Source organism: Garra rufa, chromosome 21 (genome assembly GCF_049309525.1).
Source record: "Garra rufa chromosome 21, GarRuf1.0, whole genome shotgun sequence".
NCBI classification, from domain to species: domain Eukaryota; kingdom Metazoa; phylum Chordata; class Actinopteri; order Cypriniformes; family Cyprinidae; genus Garra; species Garra rufa.
The window spans coordinates 35,518,461-35,537,748 of record NC_133381.1 but is presented as its reverse complement, the minus strand read 5'-3'; the positions used below and the strand labels follow the sequence as shown (position 1 = coordinate 35,537,748).

At 36.8% G+C, this 19,288-nt stretch overlaps 1 protein-coding gene across 2 annotated transcripts in view; it reads left to right on the top strand.

The window, feature by feature from the left end:
* The first annotated feature begins 1,084 nt into the window (after positions 1 to 1,084).
* The window catches only part of pals1a (protein associated with LIN7 1, MAGUK p55 family member a), a 38,408-nt gene continuing 20,204 nt past the window's right edge, over positions 1,085 to 19,288 (top strand). The window contains exons 1-3 of one of the 2 annotated variants that reach the window (XM_073827122.1): positions 1,085 to 1,218; positions 13,388 to 13,510; positions 18,705 to 19,230. In XM_073827122.1, the coding sequence (XP_073683223.1) occupies positions 18,771 to 19,230 (460 nt within the window). In that variant the 5' untranslated portion in view covers positions 1,085 to 1,218; positions 13,388 to 13,510; positions 18,705 to 18,770. The remainder of the gene's footprint in view (positions 1,219 to 13,387; positions 13,511 to 18,704; positions 19,231 to 19,288) is intronic. The other variant, XM_073827123.1, reaches the window with a different exon arrangement.

The window sequence follows — 19,288 nt, the reverse complement described above, 5'->3', positions numbered from 1 at the left end:
TACTACACTACGTTTCATATTAAATATAATTTAATACATAATTACAATAGAAATCTAGTGCTTTCTTTTATGTATTTATTTAATTTTTGGAGTTGTATTTTCAGTGTGTGGACATTATTTTTTTCTTTGTTTATTTCATTTTATTTATTTACATTTAAATTTTTCTGCACCTGAACCAAATTTGGGTCTTCTGGATGTTCACACCTTTTTTATTTTATTTTATTTTATTTTGATAAGAGATACAACTCTACTAAAATATGTTTTTCTTTAAACATTATTAAAGTTTTCTCTTGTTTTACGAAACTAATAGGACATCCTCAAAAAAAGCTTCATTGTTCTCTACTGTTTAACAGAGGAGAACAGTAGTGAAGTATTATTACTCTGCTTTAAAATTACTTTTCAAGCGTCTGAAGTTTATCAGTGTTATATTTTAGCAAACTTTACTTCACAACACACCAAAGCATACTTCATACTTTTTTGTGACTTTTTTTTTTACATATCCTTTAATACTTAATTAGAAATCTAGTGCTTTCTTACTGTTACTCAAATTTAAAGATTTACTTAATATTATTATAAGTCAAAAAATATAAAAATAAAATAAAAAATAAAAATACTTATGGAATGTAGTGCATTAAAAAGTATGACATTATGCTTTGGAATGTACTGAAGTATATTTTTCCAAAGAAAAACACTCTGATAAAGTACATTTTAAAATAAAAGTAAAAATACTATACTGTCCACCTTTGCTTTTTATCATGCTTAAAACAGCAGTTTGTCAAAATAGTTCAATGTTTGCTAACCTATAAGGCTTATTTTAAGGCTTTTTTTTTTATTTATATATTTTCAATTAACGTTTTGTTTCAACAATACTGAAAGTGGCTAAAATCAAAAAACTGAACAAGCCTCAAAAATCTCAAGCCGAAACTGACCGGATTGTCGTCCTCTCGACATTCTCAAGGAAAACCACATCTGATTGGACGATGGACTTTAAGCGTGGTAGATCTGTCCAATCAGAATCGTCGTCTCATGCGGTTGCCGGAGGCGCTGTTGAGCCGCTCTCAGTCAGTCAGTCTCAACACAGTCCCGAGACTCTAGAGCCGTAGCGACCCATCACACAACATGACAACAATCTAACGCGCAATTCTATGAACAAACCCGCTTGTTTAGGAGTATTCAAACACTAATTGGACTAAAGAGACGGGATATCTAACTGAAGAGGTAAGCTGAGCGACTCTTTAAAGTTGTTTGGCCGTTAAAACGCGGCGTAAGTGTTGTTTGCAACAGGTTGCCTGGGAAAGAAAGCAGCGCTGCACTTCGGGAAGTGGCCAGCTAGCTGTGTTAGCTATGCAAATATATTTAGCAAAACACTGAAACAAACTCTAATTTCTTTGAAATAAAGATATGTGAACATTAAAGAGACGGTTAATAGGATTTATAAGTTCTGTGTTTCAGTATTTTTGAAGTGTAGAAGGCATACCAAGCTCATACAACGGCTGTCTCTCAAAACCTAATGAGCTGCCTACCTAGGCAGCATTTTTAGGCACGTTTTGTGCCCCAAAAGTGGCAGCTCACTAGGTCTTGAAGAAGTCACCCTGCTGTTTTGGAATAAGTAATTGTGAATGTGAAGATACAGGCTGGAAATGGCAAAACTAGGGATTCATCCAGCTCCTCAAACAACCTGTTGAAACTGCGTGGAAGTTTCTTTGATCGATACACGGACTGCCATTGTTTATCTACCTTCATTACAGCCATTAGGACACAAATGTCGCATTGTTTCCTTCGGGAACGTTCAGAAATCTGATATCACTAACTCATAATCTCTCTGGAGTGATTACTGGGATACTATGGATCAAAGCTGACATGGAAAGGGCGTTATCGTTTTATTTTTATGGTTGAATTGCCTTGGGGAAGTAGATGGGAATGTATTTCACTAGTGAGATATATACCCTTTAAAAGTTGACCAAAGTTGCATTATTGATGAATTGAAGAGCGTGTGTCATTCATGAAAATAGTCTCGGATTCTAGACACACTGGCCTGTGTTTACTAAGCGTGTTAAAAGTGTTTATGTGCTGATAAAAGTAAGTGTTAAGTGTTCTGGTTTATTTTATCAACCTCCTTTTTGCACATTCAAAGGTCTCTGACAGTTTTATGTGCTAGTAAATAAGGAAATAAAGCTCGAGTTTTTCAATTTTGATCTATTCTTATGTTCCTAAATGCAGAAGTTCATACACAGCGACTATAGTACACTTTAAATGTATATGTATATATTTTATAATCTCCTAAATTGTTACCTCACTTTTAGACTTAAATTATTTGTGGAGTAATTTGATTTAAATGTAAATTCTGCATTAAACACAAGCTAATCTATGGACAGTATGCACAGTAGTAGAAAGTGCTGAATTGGACTTGAATGCCTTTGACAAAATGTTTCAATTTTATGATATACGCTACCAATTAAAAGCTTAGGAGCAGTACATTTTTTTTAATGCTTTTAAAATAAAAGCTACATTTATTTGCTAAAAAAGTGAAACAGTTAAACAAATATAAATACTAAATAAAATACTAAAGTGCTAAAATAAATATTATTTATATTTATTAATTATATTGTTTTTTTGTTTTTTTTTGGTCATATTTACAATACCAGTCAAACGTTTTTGAACAGTAAGATTTATTTATTATTTAAAGAAATCTCTTCTGCTCACCAGGCCTGCATTTATTTGATCTAAAGGCCAGTAAAAACGCTAACATTTTGAAATCTATTCCTGTGATCAAAGCTACATTTTCAGCATCATTACTCCAGTGTTCAAAAAATAAATTTGACAGCAAAAATATTATTTCCTCAGTTTTTAGGGTTCCCATATACCTGGAAAACCTTCAAAAGTGTGCTTTTTACACCTGCAAAAGCAGTGGAAATGAATACAATTGACAACGTTTGTGGAAATTTCAATATGTAAAAATGCCATGTTATACTGCTTTTAAATGACAGGAGAAGTCAAATTAGTCAGAAATTATTTAAAAAAGCAAATAAAAATGTTGACATAATGTGAAAGTCTGTGAGAGTGTGAGTTTCACTCTCAACATTTTGGCTTGTTTTTGTTTTTCTTGTCTTTTTATATGTCACCAGAAAGTCCGTTCCCATCAGGGTCTGGCTGTGATCCATGTCTTCATTCCATTATTAGGAACACAATTGACAATCTTATCATTTCCTCAGATCACAAACTGCGGGTCAGCTGGCTGCTCTGTGTTGTTTAAAGATAAGTCTCTATGCTGTGATATAATTCAGCTTCAGAGGCGGCCGACGGTAAGCTGTATCAGCACCGTCCGTCACAGAGATAACCTTCTCTGCTCTTTATGCGTACGTTGAAGTCAAAGATCATTTGTTCCATAAAATGATTCAGGGCTGTTGATGATGATGATGATGATGATGATAGTAATGGGTTATTTATGGCAGTTTTGTTTGTTTGGTGCAGGTGTGGAGTTACTGCGCAAATAAATTATGCTATAACAGACGATAGAGGTTTTTGGCTCTGAATCAGATGGGCTTTATTTCAAGGAGACAGTATCTGCTTTCAGAGTAGAGCGAGAGGTGTTAATGCCAGCATGCTCGAGAATCATATTACCTCACCGTCACGTTCCTTCACTGAGTCTGGCCTGTCAGACTGATGAAAACTGATGGCCTGATGGATATATTGCTTCTCTATCACTGCCTGTTTAGCCCCGCCCACAGATTCATGCATGTAGTGTAAAAAGTGAGAGGCAGAAACCAAGCGATAAAGATATCTCTGCAGACAACAAGATGCTGTGCAGTGCCAAGTTGTGGTCTTTGCATTGCCTTCCTTCTAATCCCAAAGTTAGGAAAAAGTGGGCAAAGTTTATTTTTACTGAAGTTCCAGACCATGTCAGTAAAAACTCAGAAAGTAAGGTCCTTTGTTTGCTTCATTGTACCATAGGGGTGTGCAGTCGTGGACGATAAAAGCCTGTCAAACAGTGCCTGATTACTGGACTAAGTTATCATTCGTGACTGATTCGCTAATACTGTCAAAAACAAACAAGGATTACATATAAACACAGTTGGTTAAGTGAAAGTAAACAGTTGAGAGAAAAATGGATTTGTGCCTTTATATTAGATACGTGCAGCTCTTAAAGCGAAACATTCTGCTGATTGTTATTAAAGGGACAGTTCACCCAAAAATGTACTCATTCACATGTTGTCCCAAATCTCTATAAAAAAATTTCTTGTGCTGAACACAAAAGAAGATATTTTGAAGAATGTGGATAACAGTAGCTGGTCCCTATTGACTTCGATCGAGGAAAAAATAAATAAAATACTATGGAAGTAACTGGGGACCAGCAACTGTTTGGTTCCCCACATTCTTCAAAATAAGTTTTATGTTTAAAGTAATCTCGAGAGTGAGTAAATGATGACAGAATTGTAATTTTTAGGTGATGGTAGGCTAATAAAACTAAATACAAAAAAACGCTCACTGCTCTTCACTGAAGAACTTTTGAACTTAAACAGTCGATTTAATAAGAGTCAGTGTATAATTTATGTATACAGTGTATGTAGTGTTTTATAGATACAGCTGCTGTATCTGAAAATTAAAGCACTGTTCTTTTTATTTGTATATTATGTGTATTTTTGTAACATGTAGCCTGTCTTTGTTCTTATTTTTTAATAACAAAGATAAAATAATGACAAAGATTTTTATTTCCGCCTGCTTTGGCCTAAACATCTGCCAGTCTTTTTATTTTGTATTTTGTTACCTTGTAAGGCTTTGTAGAATTGTGATAAAATCGTGATATGAAGGTTTTGCCATATCACCCAATTCGACGTGGGATTTTCAAAAAGATTGAAACTAAAAGACAATGCTATGGCACCTATATAGAATCTTTGTCCGTTATTACAGATTTGATATGTACTAAATCACAGCAGCGTCCATCTATGAAGGATGTAGGCTGTCAAACATACATACACGAGCCAGTCATAGCAGTAGGTGTTTACTTTTGAATCTACAATCCGCCACACCTATTCAAACAGAGGGTTCTGATGAGGAATGTTAAAAACTGGACAGAAAATAGCCTATTACTTCAAAAGTATTATGTTTTTTTTATGTAAAAACCTTTAAGATTATAGAGGACCTCAGAGAACAGTACAAAATAATAAAAAAGCAGTTCATGACCCCTTTAAATGTTATCAGCAAGTATTGTATAGTTATGTGTAGGGCTGGGCGATTAATCGAAAAGTAATCGAAATCGACATTCAGAACCTATAATCGATCAAATTTTTCCAGGTCAATTATTTCAATTACTTTCCCTTTAAAAACACTACTGCGTGTGGAGTCACGTGACCCCGCTCCGTTACGTTGCGTTATTCCGCAGACATGTCGATGGAGAGCTTAAACAGTATTTATACAGTAAAAAGTATTTACAGGATATACAAGAGTAATTTTATTTAGAAGAGATACTGCTTATTTTCTACTTTTAATATTTATTATTATTTTATAAATAATTTATTTTGTTTCCAAAAGCGCAAGTTATTTATTTTTGTGACTTTTCATTTTAAGCAATGTGTGCTTTAATTTCAGTTGTTCAACACTGATGTTCAATAAATAATCATAGATAGTAGATAGTGTGTGCACCCTTCATTCAAAAATCTTTCACTTGTAATATGTGCGCATATTTACTGTACAAAACTTGTCAGTGAACTATGAGGGCAAAAAATTTTTGTTTTAAATATAATTAAATATAATTTTATTAATGAATAAAATAATCGTTCATTAATCGTAATCGGGTTAAAATGTTCAATTAATCGAGATTTTGATTTTAGGCCAAATCGCCCAGCCCTAGTTATGTGTGGAACTAGCAAGTAGGCTGATAATCTCAAGTGTTTCAGCCTCGTTCTCAGACGTGTGTGATGCACTGATGTGGGAATAGAGGTATGAATGTGTAGACAGGACTTTTTTATCACATGGGTGGTGGTACTGGAAGGATTGGGACCTGTGCCAGCAATGCACAGAACTGCTGTGACCCATTCGTATCCCCTGACGAATTCTCAATATGCACCGGCTCTGCTGTCCTGATGGACCACCACAGCCACAAACTCTCTTAGAGAGCCCGTCCACAATGCCAGGGGGCTACAGTTCTGTCTAGACTTGGATTTTCCCTCTAGTTTTCAGGAGGCCCGTGAAGGACAATAACTTCATGACCCTGTGTGTTCAAACTCACGACCCCTGAAAGAAAAGCAAAAAACTGTTCTTATCACTTGGATACTGTGAAATGTTTGTTTTGATTGCTTGTCACTTGGCTAATGCTGGCTGTGAGGAATCCTTATTAATCTCCTGATTCCATTTGGGGTCTGTCAAATCTCTCAGTCATTGCAGGCTGTTCCAGGTGCAGCAACCAGTCAAGAGTGAGATGAGAGAGAGATCACCAGCACTGTGTCTAATAGGCTTCCAGTGCTATAAATTGCAACACATCAGCGCACTATAAAGCAAGCTAATATTTTAATGCTGCTTTTTTTGTATAGCCAAGCTGGTATATAATTTGATAGGTTTTCTGTTTGGCTCTTGAACTTAGGATTAGTTAACTTCCAGAATAAAGATTTCCTGAATTTACTCACCTCCATGTCATCCAGGATGTCTTTCTTTCTTCAGATTCTTGAGGAAAAAAATAGTATATACTTTTTAACCACAAATTCTCGTGTTGCACTTGCTCGACCTCACGCGTTACATAGTCATGTTGGTCAATTTCTTTTCAATTGAAGAAAGAAAGACATGAACATTAAGGTTGTCTACAAGTTCTAATGCCATGACCCTACAAACTATAAAAACTCCTGTGGTTATTTCTTTCTTCAGAAGTGCTCATTATATAATTTTGGGAACTTTTGGGAAAAGTTCCTTAAATCCAGCCTTAAAGGAATAGCACATCCAAAAATAAACCAGAAAAATTGATATATTTTTTTCACCCTCATGCTGTTCCAAACCTGTATGACTGACTTTCTTTTGTGGAACAAAAAAAAAAAAAGCTATTTTTAAAAACATTAGTAACGATACAGTTTTGGTTCCCCTTGACTTCCATTGTATGGAGATAAATACACTGGAAGGCAGTGGAAAATGAAACCGTTTGGTTATCAGCATTCTTCTAAATGTCTTATTTTGGGTTTCACATAAGAAAGTAAGTCATACCGGTTTGTAATGACATGGTGGTGAGTAAACAATGACACAATTTTTATTTTCTGTGTGGACTATCCCTGTAAGACCTGTTCACACCAAGATTAATTAATTCATTTAGATTTAAATGAAAGGCTGTGAACGCAGTTGTTCAGAACGACACATTCTATGTAGCATTTCAATCGTTTTTCAAATTTCCATTGGCACTTTTGGTCACATGTCCAGTGCCTCTGCTTTTAGTAAAACTATCCCACCTTTTTCTAAGAATGTTAGAGCAGACGTGGCCATTTGTAAATTTTATGAGTCTGGCTCAGTCTCATCCACATCTAGCTATTTTTAGCTATACAAAACAGCTTGTTTTGCTGCTTGATATAACAAATTGGTGAGTCTTACTATATTATTTTAATGTATTATCTTAATTATGAGCATACTGGTTTGTGGTGCAAACCAGTGTTCTTCTCGTTATTTCCCTATAGCTGATAATAAACTGGAAATCTCACCCATAGATGCGTATTTATGCGACAGCTTTCAGAACTGGATTCCACTTGTTTTTTGATAAAGTGGTCTTTAAGACAAATCTTCTACAAATGCATATAGTCAACCTGGTTTATGTTTTTTTAGGCTTGATAGGCCTCACAGTGTTGTTTTCACACCTGCCGTTCTCTTGGGTCATTTATTTTCCAAACGTATTTGCATGTATATGACTTTTCCAGTGTCTTCTATGGAAGTTGTAAGTCAAGGGAAAGCATGTACAATGGTTTACGTATTAATAGCTTTGAAGGCCATATGTTGGTTTTATTTTCTGTTCTGCACTGCAAAGGCCAAAAGTGATTCATCTCAGCATGCTTGTGTTGTCCTTTACATACCATGCTCCTGCCGCATATTTTCCTTTCTTTCCCACTCTCTATTCAAGCATTGCTCTCCCTCCTGGTACTAAGTGGTACGTGCCCGATTCTTAGGAGCCTGGAATCTGGAATTTTTTTTGGTACGCAAACACTGGGTGTTGGAATGTTGAGCTGGAGCTTTGGGGAAGATAACGATCCTGCTCTGTTTCTCCTCTACAGTGACAGCCATGGAAGTGTCGGCCTGTCCAGCTTCCCTCTATCCTGCTGCATCATGTCTTTCGAGACGTTGCTTTTTCTTTTGAGTGTTAAATTGCAGTCTGATGAGAGAGATTCATATCTGTGAGGTGTCAATGCATAGTGTCGTTTTCACTGTAAAGGTGTGGTAGACCCTAGAGCTTTGATTCTTGTCATATAGTTTCAAAACCTATTGAGGGTGATGATGGGAAAAGAGCTTTGTTCCCACCCTGTCAGCATTCAGGTACTGTTTTCCATACTTGCCACTCCTCAGGACGAGCCGTTTCATGCCTGTCTGTAACAGGTTCATCCTGTGCAGGGCTGAGACTGCCAGGGCAAGGAAGAAAACATCCTTCATGTGAATAATGCATGTTATTCAGTGCATTAAGTGCTGTTTGTTTACACTAACAGGCCATAAGAGACATTTATTTGGTATTGTTATGATGACTGACTAAATAATCTCCAACAGAACTAGTGAAAATAACTGCTCGTGTATAAAGTGGAATATGAATGTATGTGTTTGACAACCTTTGTTTACTTTATCATTTCGTTCGCATTAGCGAACCTGCTCTATTACAAAAGCTTGTCAGGAATGTGACCGGTAAGAGACCGCTGTGTGTTGCGTAGTGTGTGTTCGCAGCCGCAGTATCTGAAGACCGTTTCCCAGGTGGAATGAAAAACAACAGGGTTGTTGACGCAGTGCCCACTAGTACTCGCGTCCTATTGGCTGGCACGGTGAGGACACACCCACAGCCTCTGGGCCAGCCGTGCTGCACCTGCTCTTGCTAGAAACACCTGCATTTACCACGAACATGCTTTTCCTAATCTGCCTCATCCCTGGTCTTCCACACTGGGAAATATTAGCCTTCCCATCAGCATTTATCATACATGAGCCTAATGATTTATCCAATAAAGGCTAAGATTCGATTTGAGTTGGTAGAGCTGATCTTACACCAGTGTAAAGGGCCGATTCTATTAGTAAGCACCCAGATGTCCCAGAGGCTTAGCGTGCTGGGCCGAGCTGTAGTTGAGTCGTGGCCAGCCTGCGGCTGAATGGGACAGGAGGGTTTGAAGTAGGCTACTTAAGCTCTTGAGCAGCAGATGGTTCGGGGCTCTATTTATATGTTTTTCAGTCTTGAGGCTCTCCACTGCGTGTTGTGTCATCCAGTAGGGGGGAAGGGGAAATATTCTTAAGATGGTCCATGTTGGTGGGAACATGTTTGTGTTCATATGTGTGCATGATCTGTAAAACAACATTAAGTAGAGCCTCATTGCACAGCACCCGGGTACAAATTATGACCTTATTGGCTCACCTTGATCATTGCTGAGGCTATTATCATAGATTGAACAGTTGTGAAAGGTGAAATCTAAATTGAAGTTTTTTGGCTTTTATTATGAATATGTTAGCCTTAAGTTAACTTTAAGCTAGTGTACTCCAAAGCAATGACAACATTCGCATTTAGAAGATAAACATTAAAAACTTACAGTCATATACTTCTGCAAATATAGGTCAATGATTTTGATGACATCACCCTGTACTTCAGCTTCTCATCAAACATTCTGTCGAGTCAAATGCTCTCTAGAATCCGAAGCGTCCCCTACATTATAAACAGATGCTGAAGCGGTGACTTAAACCGGTCACTCATTCACACTAAACATATCATCCAAAAAATATAACTATAAAAAGAAAAATAATGATCTTAACTAATATTATTGCACTTTATTTATTTATTTTTTTTAATAATGAAATGTGATAATACTTTTATATTTTTCAATAAAATTTAAAAAAAGTTATAGTAGACTTTTTTTTACTCTATTTTTAAGCTTAAAATCAGTAAGCTTTTGAGATGTAATGGTATTTTCAATATTGGTATTGCAACAGATAGCAAAACTGTCTTGATATTATTGTCGTCACATGACGATATAAAAGCGATAGGCAAAAAGTGTAGTTTTTAAAATATATTTGAACTTCTTATTCTAACATAAAAGGTCTTTTAAGCACAATATGGATTATTTTATCCATCAATCTGTTTTCCTTGCACATTTCAAAGCGAAGTGCGCACTTTGTTCAGGCAATCAGCTTGTGATCCGGTGTTTTCCGTGCCTCAGAAAGGCTTAGTTCACAGGGAATGCAGTGATCCTTTTAATTGTATGAGCTGTGAGTTTAGTGCACGAATGGGAACGCTTTATTTTCGCATCAGATGATTACACAATTTCACTAGATTTGTAGTGAGATGCTTTTTTGTAAACCTGTTTTCACTGACGCTGGAGTTATCCTTCAAAATAAAAGCTCTACTGTCATTTTTAGTCAAAATAAAAGCTTAAAAGTGCAGTATGAATTACGTTCCTGCAATCCAAAGTAAAAATAATTCTTTCAAGTGTAGAAATTAAGAAAAGAAGTATTGTAATTTCTGTACTGTAGTGCAAATATATACCTATGAAATTTTCATTTATTTTGCATTGTAATTGTTTTACAAAATATGGCTGTTACTGTCATTGTTGTTGTTATTTGTATTATTTATTAATTTCTTGGCTTCCTGAAACACCAGTGTGAATATAATTTAGACTGAGACAGTATATCTCACATAAAAAGATGGTTTAGTCAGGTACAAGTCAATTCAGTTACTTTTTTCTTAGTTATGAATATGCAGGTTTGGAGCTCTTAATTTTGAACTCTCAAATAGGGCTGCAACTAACGACTATTTTAATAGTCGACTAGTCACCGACTATTGAAACGATTAGTCGACTAATCGGATAATTATTCAATTTTTCTCAAATTCAGCATGAGATTGCTTTAATTATGTGGAAAATTATAGTAAATACAAGAAAGAAGGGGGTACTTCAATGAAAAATGCATATTTCATTGAACTTTGCTGCTGATAGGCCAATTCATACTAAAAGTAAATAAAAATGCCCTGTCTAAAACCATTTAGGCACAGTAATCGGTCAGTACAGACATAAATGCATAAATTAAGAAACTCTATAATCTTTTTAAAGGACAGGCACATTTGTTTTATAAGAAAAAATAAATTAAAATCAAGTAAACATTTTCTTCCTGTAAACCAGGGGCAGGCACATCAGCAGCAATAATACCGTAAACAAACATGTATATCCAAAACAAAACGTATTGGCTTCCATGTTATTTAAATCTTACCGAGGCCAGCCAAACTGGTTTCATTTAACTGTCCGACGTGCTTTCTCTTTAAATGTTCGTGCATCACAGAGGTGCTGCCGTGATGCACAAGGACTGCTTTACAACCCATGCAGGTAATCTTTTTATTCGCCGTAGCAGGCTAAAATGCTCCCAAACGTTATGCCTGTTTCACACATACTCAGTCTGCAGTGCGTCTACAGTCCGTGTGCGTTACGTATGCGGTGCAGAAGCAGCACGGACTCGTTTTGCGCTCACACAGAACGCGTTTACAGTCCGTACATTGTGAACGTTGTAATCCGTTAACATGGGTGTGGAAAAAAAATACGCACTTTAGACGGAGTATGTGTGAAACGGGCGTGTTTTGGTACGCGCAGCTGCTGCATTCAGTGCATTGGACGCCGCCATTTCTGTATGTTATCGCTCAGCATAGAAGCTAATGCCTATGTGCGACTCTCGGCAGAGAGATGCCTCACTCGGTCAGAGAAAACATGTCTGGCGACAACATCGACAATGAAATTCATTGTCGACTATTTCTATTATCGATTTTTGTCGACAACGTCGACGAATCGTTGCAGCCCTACTCTCAAAGTGCATTAATTTTTCCTTTTTTTAAATATTGCAATAAATATCAAATCATGGACTTCATATCAATATATTTTCGTAGTGTGAGATTTTAATATTACATCTCTAGTTAAAAATTTTTCTCTATCCATGTCGATTCTAATGGTAAGTTGTTAGGGGACGTACAACAGACATAGAATGTTAGACATGGGACATCTATATCTCTCTGACATAGCACAGGACATCTATGTCTGCCAGATCTGATTTGCTCACATATGCCAGATTAAATAAAAACGGTTAGAATATCATTCTTGTTTTGCTGTTTAAAATCATGTTGCATTTTCTAAACAGAAATGTTGGGCAACTTCACAGTAACTTCTCTTGTCAGAGCAAATTTTGACATTAAATTGGCTTTTGTTGAGTGTTAATTTTGGACTCTGGAAAGCTCTATACCTCAGTCGTCCATCTGAGCCGCTCTCATGAAAGATAAATGGCTGTTATGTAAATGTACAGGGCTTTTTGGCATTGTCAGTCGGTGGATTGTTTGGTTTAGCTCAGTATTGCATATTGTCTCTCGTGTGTTGTAGTGGGCGGCCTAAAGAAGGTTCTTATCTGTGGCCAACAGGGTGGAAACCACCTTAATAATGACATCAGCATGAGCACCTGAATAATGTAGAGAGTGTGTGGAGCTCACATGGATGTTGGCTACGCTCAAGCTATATCTGTGTGTAGGTGTAAGGCTACAATCCTCTTACCTTTTTATAGGAAAGATTAATTGGATTTTGCCCTGTCGATATCAGCACAGCTGCATCCAAAGAAACAACAGTGGCTTAGAGGTCTTAATGAAATAAATCTCTGTTTATCACAGGCCAGGTTTTTTTTTTCAGCTCTTGTTCTATTGTCTAAATGTAACCTTGACTTCGGTTTACACTAGTAATCAGGTATTGAGGTTGCATGAGAAAGCGTTCACATGCAAACACCTACAATAGAGCCTTTATGTTGGCCTGGTCTGCTGAGGAATGTCTTTCCCAGGCTGTTTTGCATTCTTGCCGCATGCATTATGGGATTGTTGCTCCGTCACTGCACAACGATGAACTCTGAGACATCTGTGTGAATTACAATGCAGGAAAAGCACTTTAGTATGTATACAGTTTACATAAGTCTGCTTTTAAGTCATTAGATCTCTAAAACTAAAATACTTTTCTATATATATATATATAGAGAGAGAGAGAGAGAGAGAGAGAGAGAGATAATTATATTGTCTTTGTCCTTTACTCTTGTCCGGGGCAAATCAGGACAGATTAGCGTTTACTCTACAAATGCAGTGTGTTAACCTGCATTTAGGGTCATCCGCTTGTGATCTGATGAGGTGTAAATAAGGTTACGTTGTCACCTGCACTCACAATTTCTCTGTTTATTTCAGGAGTCAAGAGAGACCAACTTTTAGCATTCAGGGAAAGAGAGGAGGCAGGTGGGTCAGCACTGACCAGAAAGGAGACCCTTCTACAATCTGGAGGGCTTATCCTGGGCTGACTGGCAAACTCGGGTGAGGACCCCCATATAGCTTCTCCCCTCTGTGTGTGTGTGTGTGTCTTTGTGTTTATCCCCTTCTTTGGTTCTCAGGCCTTGGGACCTCCCACTCACAGACAAAGCTGTTGTCCCGGCAACACGTTAGGCATTCGTGCGGCAGTAATCTCAGAGCGGTCTTAAGGGAGGAGGGGAAACTGTGCAGAAGTGAGGGGAGCAGTGCATTAGTGGGGAGTGAAGCTAGACTAAATGAGGGATAGTGTTAAAGATAAGAGAGGTTCTGTATTTGACTGAAGGCTCCTCTGAGGTCAGACCGAGAGGCAGAGAGGAGCAGGAGTTTCCAGGAAACTCTGGTGATTTTCATCTCAGGCATCACTTGTGCTGCAACAACGTCTGTAATCAGCGCTGCTTTACTTCCCGACTCTAACAAGATGGGAGCTTAGATGATGCATTTCGGCAGGCTGGACTTTGAAAGGTTGTTAAATTGCCTTTAACACTCCCCCCAAAATTTTTTCATCAGTCTCATGTGAGGTGTGTGGGCCTTCATCTGATAGATCATGCAAATAGTAATACTGTCATTACTCAGTAGTATGTAACGGAAGCCCATTACCGCCATTGTGTTAAAAAATGAAAAAAAAAAAAAAGGTAATTGCAACTTTTTATCTCTCAATTGTGAGAGATAAACTTGCGATTCTGACTTTTTTCTCAGAGTTGTGAGATATAAACTCAATTGCGAGTTATAAAGTCGAATTGCAAGATAAAAACTCGAAATTCTTACTTTTTTCTCGCAAATCTGAGTTTATATCTAGCAATTCTGACTTTTTTTCTCAGCATTGTGAGATATAAACGCACAATTGTGAGTTATAAAGTCAGAATTGCAGAATCAAAAAACGTGCAATTCTGTCTTTTTTCTCAAAATTGTGATATAAATTCAGTTGCGAGTTATAAAGTCAGAATTGCAAGAAAAAATGCACAATTCTGTCTTTTTCTCAAAAATCTGATTTTACATCTCGTATTTCTGACTTTTTTCTCAGAATTGTGACATATAAATGCACAATTGTGAGTTATAAAGTCAGAATTGCAAGATCAAAACTTGTAATTCTGACTTTTTTCTCAAAATTGTGATATAAATTCAATTGTGAGTTATAAAGTCAGAATTGTAAGATAACTTGCAATTCTAACTTTTTTACTCACAGATCTGAGTTTATATCTTGCAATTTTGACTTTTTCTCAGAAATGTGAGATATAAACTCACAATTGATCAAACTTCCTGTTCTGACTTTTTTTCTAAGAATTGTACTAAACTTAATTGCTGGTTATAAAGTCAGAATTGCAAGATAATGCGCAATTCTGACATTTCTCACAATTCTGACTTATTTTCCCTAGAATTGGGAGATAATTATTTTTTTTTACAAATCTGATTTTGTCTCACAGTTCTGACTTTTATAGCAATTGTAAGATATAAACTCACAACTGAGAGTAATAAGGTCTAATTTTGAGGGGGGGGGGGGGGAAGACATATTCTCAGAATAGCATTTATATTATATTAAAAATTCTGAGAAAATGTCTGAATTGTGAAATATAAACTCGCAATTACAGCAAAACAAACGTTAAAATTGTGAGATAGTCACAATTAATTAATTTAAAACCTTTACTTTTTTTTATTAAAGAAATATTTCAAATATTTATTCACTAATTTCTTTTTAAATATGTTTATAAAAATATGTATTTCATTAAAAATGTGTATAAAATGTTTATGAATTTCTCAAAAATCATTTTATAGATTATGGAAAAATCTTTATTCGTTAATTGCACATGTAGTGGTATCCGTCTGGATCACTTCAGTTGCCAGATTTTCATACCCATTCAGACCTGTACCTGTCAGGAGGTCAGATTAATGTTTTTATATTTTGTGTTCATAGTAGAAGTAGTGAGAGTGTGGAATGGAGGAGGGGTAGATGGAGGAACAAAGGTTATCCATTATCCTCATTGTGTGGTCACATGTCTTCTCTTTATCCTATGGGATGGGTTTTCCTGGAAGGCGACGCCCATTTGACGTGGTATCACTGTCTCATGCATTATTCAGTGTCAGACCATTGGCATCTCAAGTCAACAGCAAACACTTCAATCTTAAATCCTTATTCTCTTTACAACACGCTTCTCCCAGCATCTCCCTCGAACACACGCCTCATCACCTGACTCACTGAGTGACAGAGCTGTGACTCAGGGCTGTTTGTTACCAAAAACTGTCTGAGAAGATTTAAGGAAAGACTTGAGGGGTCAAGGGCCAGGGCTGCTCACATCTGCAAGGTCTTGTTGGGGGCTGAGAAAGCGAGTTGGGGTTTTCTGAAAGTGTCAGCTGTCAGAATTGGGGATGATAAAGGGGCAGATAACACAGTGATCTGGCCTGTCTCAGACAGCTGACACAGCTCACGCTCACAGCCACAAGGCCACTGTTGCGGAGAGGAGCACTGTGTGGCTGTTTGTCTTTCTGAGCCTTTGCCGTGAGGATGTCTTGTATGTTTTATTCTCATATTATGCGGTTTTCGACACTGCTGTTTGAATAACTGTACACTCACGCAGGAATGAATGCCATAAATAGCACTGTAATTAATCAGCACTGTTGCCTGAGGGTAAAGTTGCTGATTTATTTAATTATTAACTATATTCCTGTTTCATTACCGGAAGGTGCACCATCTTCAGCATAAGGCTATAAGCAACCTAATGTTTTTAATATGACTGAATTTGTATTTGACATGTCACCAGTTAAGTAGAAAAATTGTAAGTTACTAATTATAATGATTACATTTTCTTAGTTTCTCAAAACGCAGCTACAGAAAATAAGCAAAGAACCTTTACACTCATCACTGACTTGCTTAGCCTAGTATTGCGAGTTTATGCACTTTAAAAAACTGATCGCAGCCACTGTAGTTAACGTTTGGGTTTATACCAGCATCCCAGAAATTGCTCTTTGCTGAAATTATGCTGCTTTGCTAAATATAAGCAATTAGTCTATTTTTTAAGGATATTATTAATAATAATAATATTAATGATATTCATGTTGCTATCATCAAAGGCATCAGCAACAGGCGATATCTGAGCACAACCCTATAATGAGCTGTTTTCTCCTGAGATCTGTAGAGCCCTATGAAATCTATTTATTTTTTCCCCAAATTCCGTTTAATCTTTTTCCAAATTCCGTTTTTTTTTTTTTTTTTTTTTTTACTGTTTTAATTTTTCTGGATTCAATTTATTTAAATTATAGTTTTTTCTAGACATTGTTTTAATGGTTAGATTAAATAAATAAATAAAATCATGTCTAATTAATTAAAATCATATTTCAACAGCAATTATTAAAGGTTTAATAAAAATCTAAATTTTAAGACCCTATGAAATACATGTGTGTGTATATAGACTTAAAACTAACTTTTTGCCACACCTGCCGATGGCCGATGATGTAAGGATTTATTTTTTATTTTTTTTACCAGCAGCCTTGAAACTATTTTTGCAAAAACAGGCAGTTATTACTACTGCAATGTCTAAACATACTTACAGTGTTTTTAATTTGTCCTGCTACTAGTGTCTCTGTTAAACTTTACAATTTTACCTATTAATTATAGCCGTTCAACATTACAGTACAATTGAAAGCTATTATTTCTTATTTTTAGACACTGAAATATATAACAAGATTTAATTTAAGTGCAAAAACAGGCAATTATCACTACTACAATGACTAAACATACTTACATTGTTTTTAATTTGTAGTAGTAAACCCAGATGCACATGATGCGAATCTGACACATAACCGACTTTAATGTTTTAACAACATAATGCTTTACGTTCATTTAAGACTTTATAACTCATTTAAGACTATGTTTACCAGTTAACTTGGCAAAAACTTGGCAAAAACGCTGTCTGAAGTGGCTCAGCGTATGCGTACAACCGAATGCGCAACCTTTCAAATTATACTTCACTTGACCAGGTTTGTGTCGCCACATTCTCGGATTAGTTTTACCCACCAACTGGCGACTGACTCTGTTTTTAACATTGATAATTTTATTAGTAGTAGTACTACTATCTTTCCATTAAATGTTTGATAGGTTGCTGTGAAGACCTTTAAGTCTCTGTTTGTACATGATAGGATAATCTTTTCAAAAGATCAAATAAGATTCAAAATAAGATTTTCCAAAAGACCTCAAAAGTTCTAAAGATTGTTTATGTGTTCACATACTCATATATTGAGGTGGCAGAGGCTGAAAACACTGCTAACATTATGCATGTTTCACTATGTGTTGTAAACGAAATTGCGCGTCTAAGCCATTCATTCACACACAGATACACATTTGTAGTATTTTTGTGGCTTAATATTAATATATTACATTTTATGGACAACTAGCCTGGACCACACTGCAAAATATATTATGACAAAAGCAAGAAACTGTATTTTGACATTTTCGTTCATTTTTTAACTAAGTGAGTGGCGCTTTCCTTGGCGAAACTTGTTGCCACAATGAAATGTGTTATGGGTAATAAGAGGGCTTATTTTAGTTAGTTTCTAAAGTGTTCTAAGTGCTTTGCAACGATTTGTATTGTGAAAAGCGCTATACAAACTTGATTTGAATTGTAGCATGATGTTATGAGGTTTTTAAGTGCAGTTTAGATGGTTACTGGCCCAAGTCTAGCTCTGTATGATTTGAGGAAAAATGTTTCAAATTTTTTGTAAAAATGTAAGATATTTTTTAGACTCATTTCATTTTGATGACAGGGTTTATCTCATTACAAATCTGATGCAATGGGCTGTGCATGTTCCTTTCCCGTAAGCAACCCAAACTCAGAGCAGATGCAGAGATCGAGTTTGAGTAAAGCAGTATTAAATGTGAAGTGTTCATGAGATACTGATTTTTGGGGGGATTTTTTCTTACAGAAAAGGAATTCGTAAGCCTGTTCTCTTAGTAAAAGCATCTCTCTTCTCAAGCCACATGAGTTGAGGTATCAATTGTGTCTGTAGCACAAACAGTGCTGAAAAAATATGAATTAAGTTTAATACTTCAGGTTATGGTTAAATTAGATCAAGCATCTACATGAAAATGTGTTATTTGGAAAAAAGTTCATATGTGTAAATTTCATGTGATTTTTTTTTTTTTTTTTTTAAATACACATTACATATTCTTGGTTGTGGAAAACTCTTCTAACTGCTGTTCCCTCTCTTCCAGGTGTGGCTCTCTGTCTGGAGCTGCTACTGACCTCAGCCCTGCTGTCATGGCCTCAGCCCTCACACCATGCAGAAAGCACCCCTCTTAACCCTCATACCTCACACACACTCACACCACACATCACCACACACACGCACAGCCATGATGACCACCTCCCACATGAACGGATATGTGACCGAGTCAGACAGCGGGGGAGGGATCGGCGGAGGCACTGACTTTCTGGAGGAGGTCGTGCAGAGGCACAGGGAGATGGCGGTCGACTGCCCTAGTGAACTGGGTGCCCGCACCCTTGCCGTCAGACGCAGCGCTCAGCTGGAAAGAATCCGCCAGCAGCAGGAGGACCGCAGAAGACGGGAGGAAGAAGGCCGCAACCGTCAGGAACTCGATCTTAACTCATCCATGCGCCTCAAGAAACTCTCACAGAACCCCAAAGTGGGCATTGATAACCCGACCTTCGAGCAAATGGAAGGTCCGGGTGGCTCCGTAGGTGGTCTGCAAAGCCTCACCGCACCACCAACTCTACTAGGTGGGTGTCATAAACTGCTAACGGGTGTTGTTTTCAAAGATTGGTGCTATAAACCCGC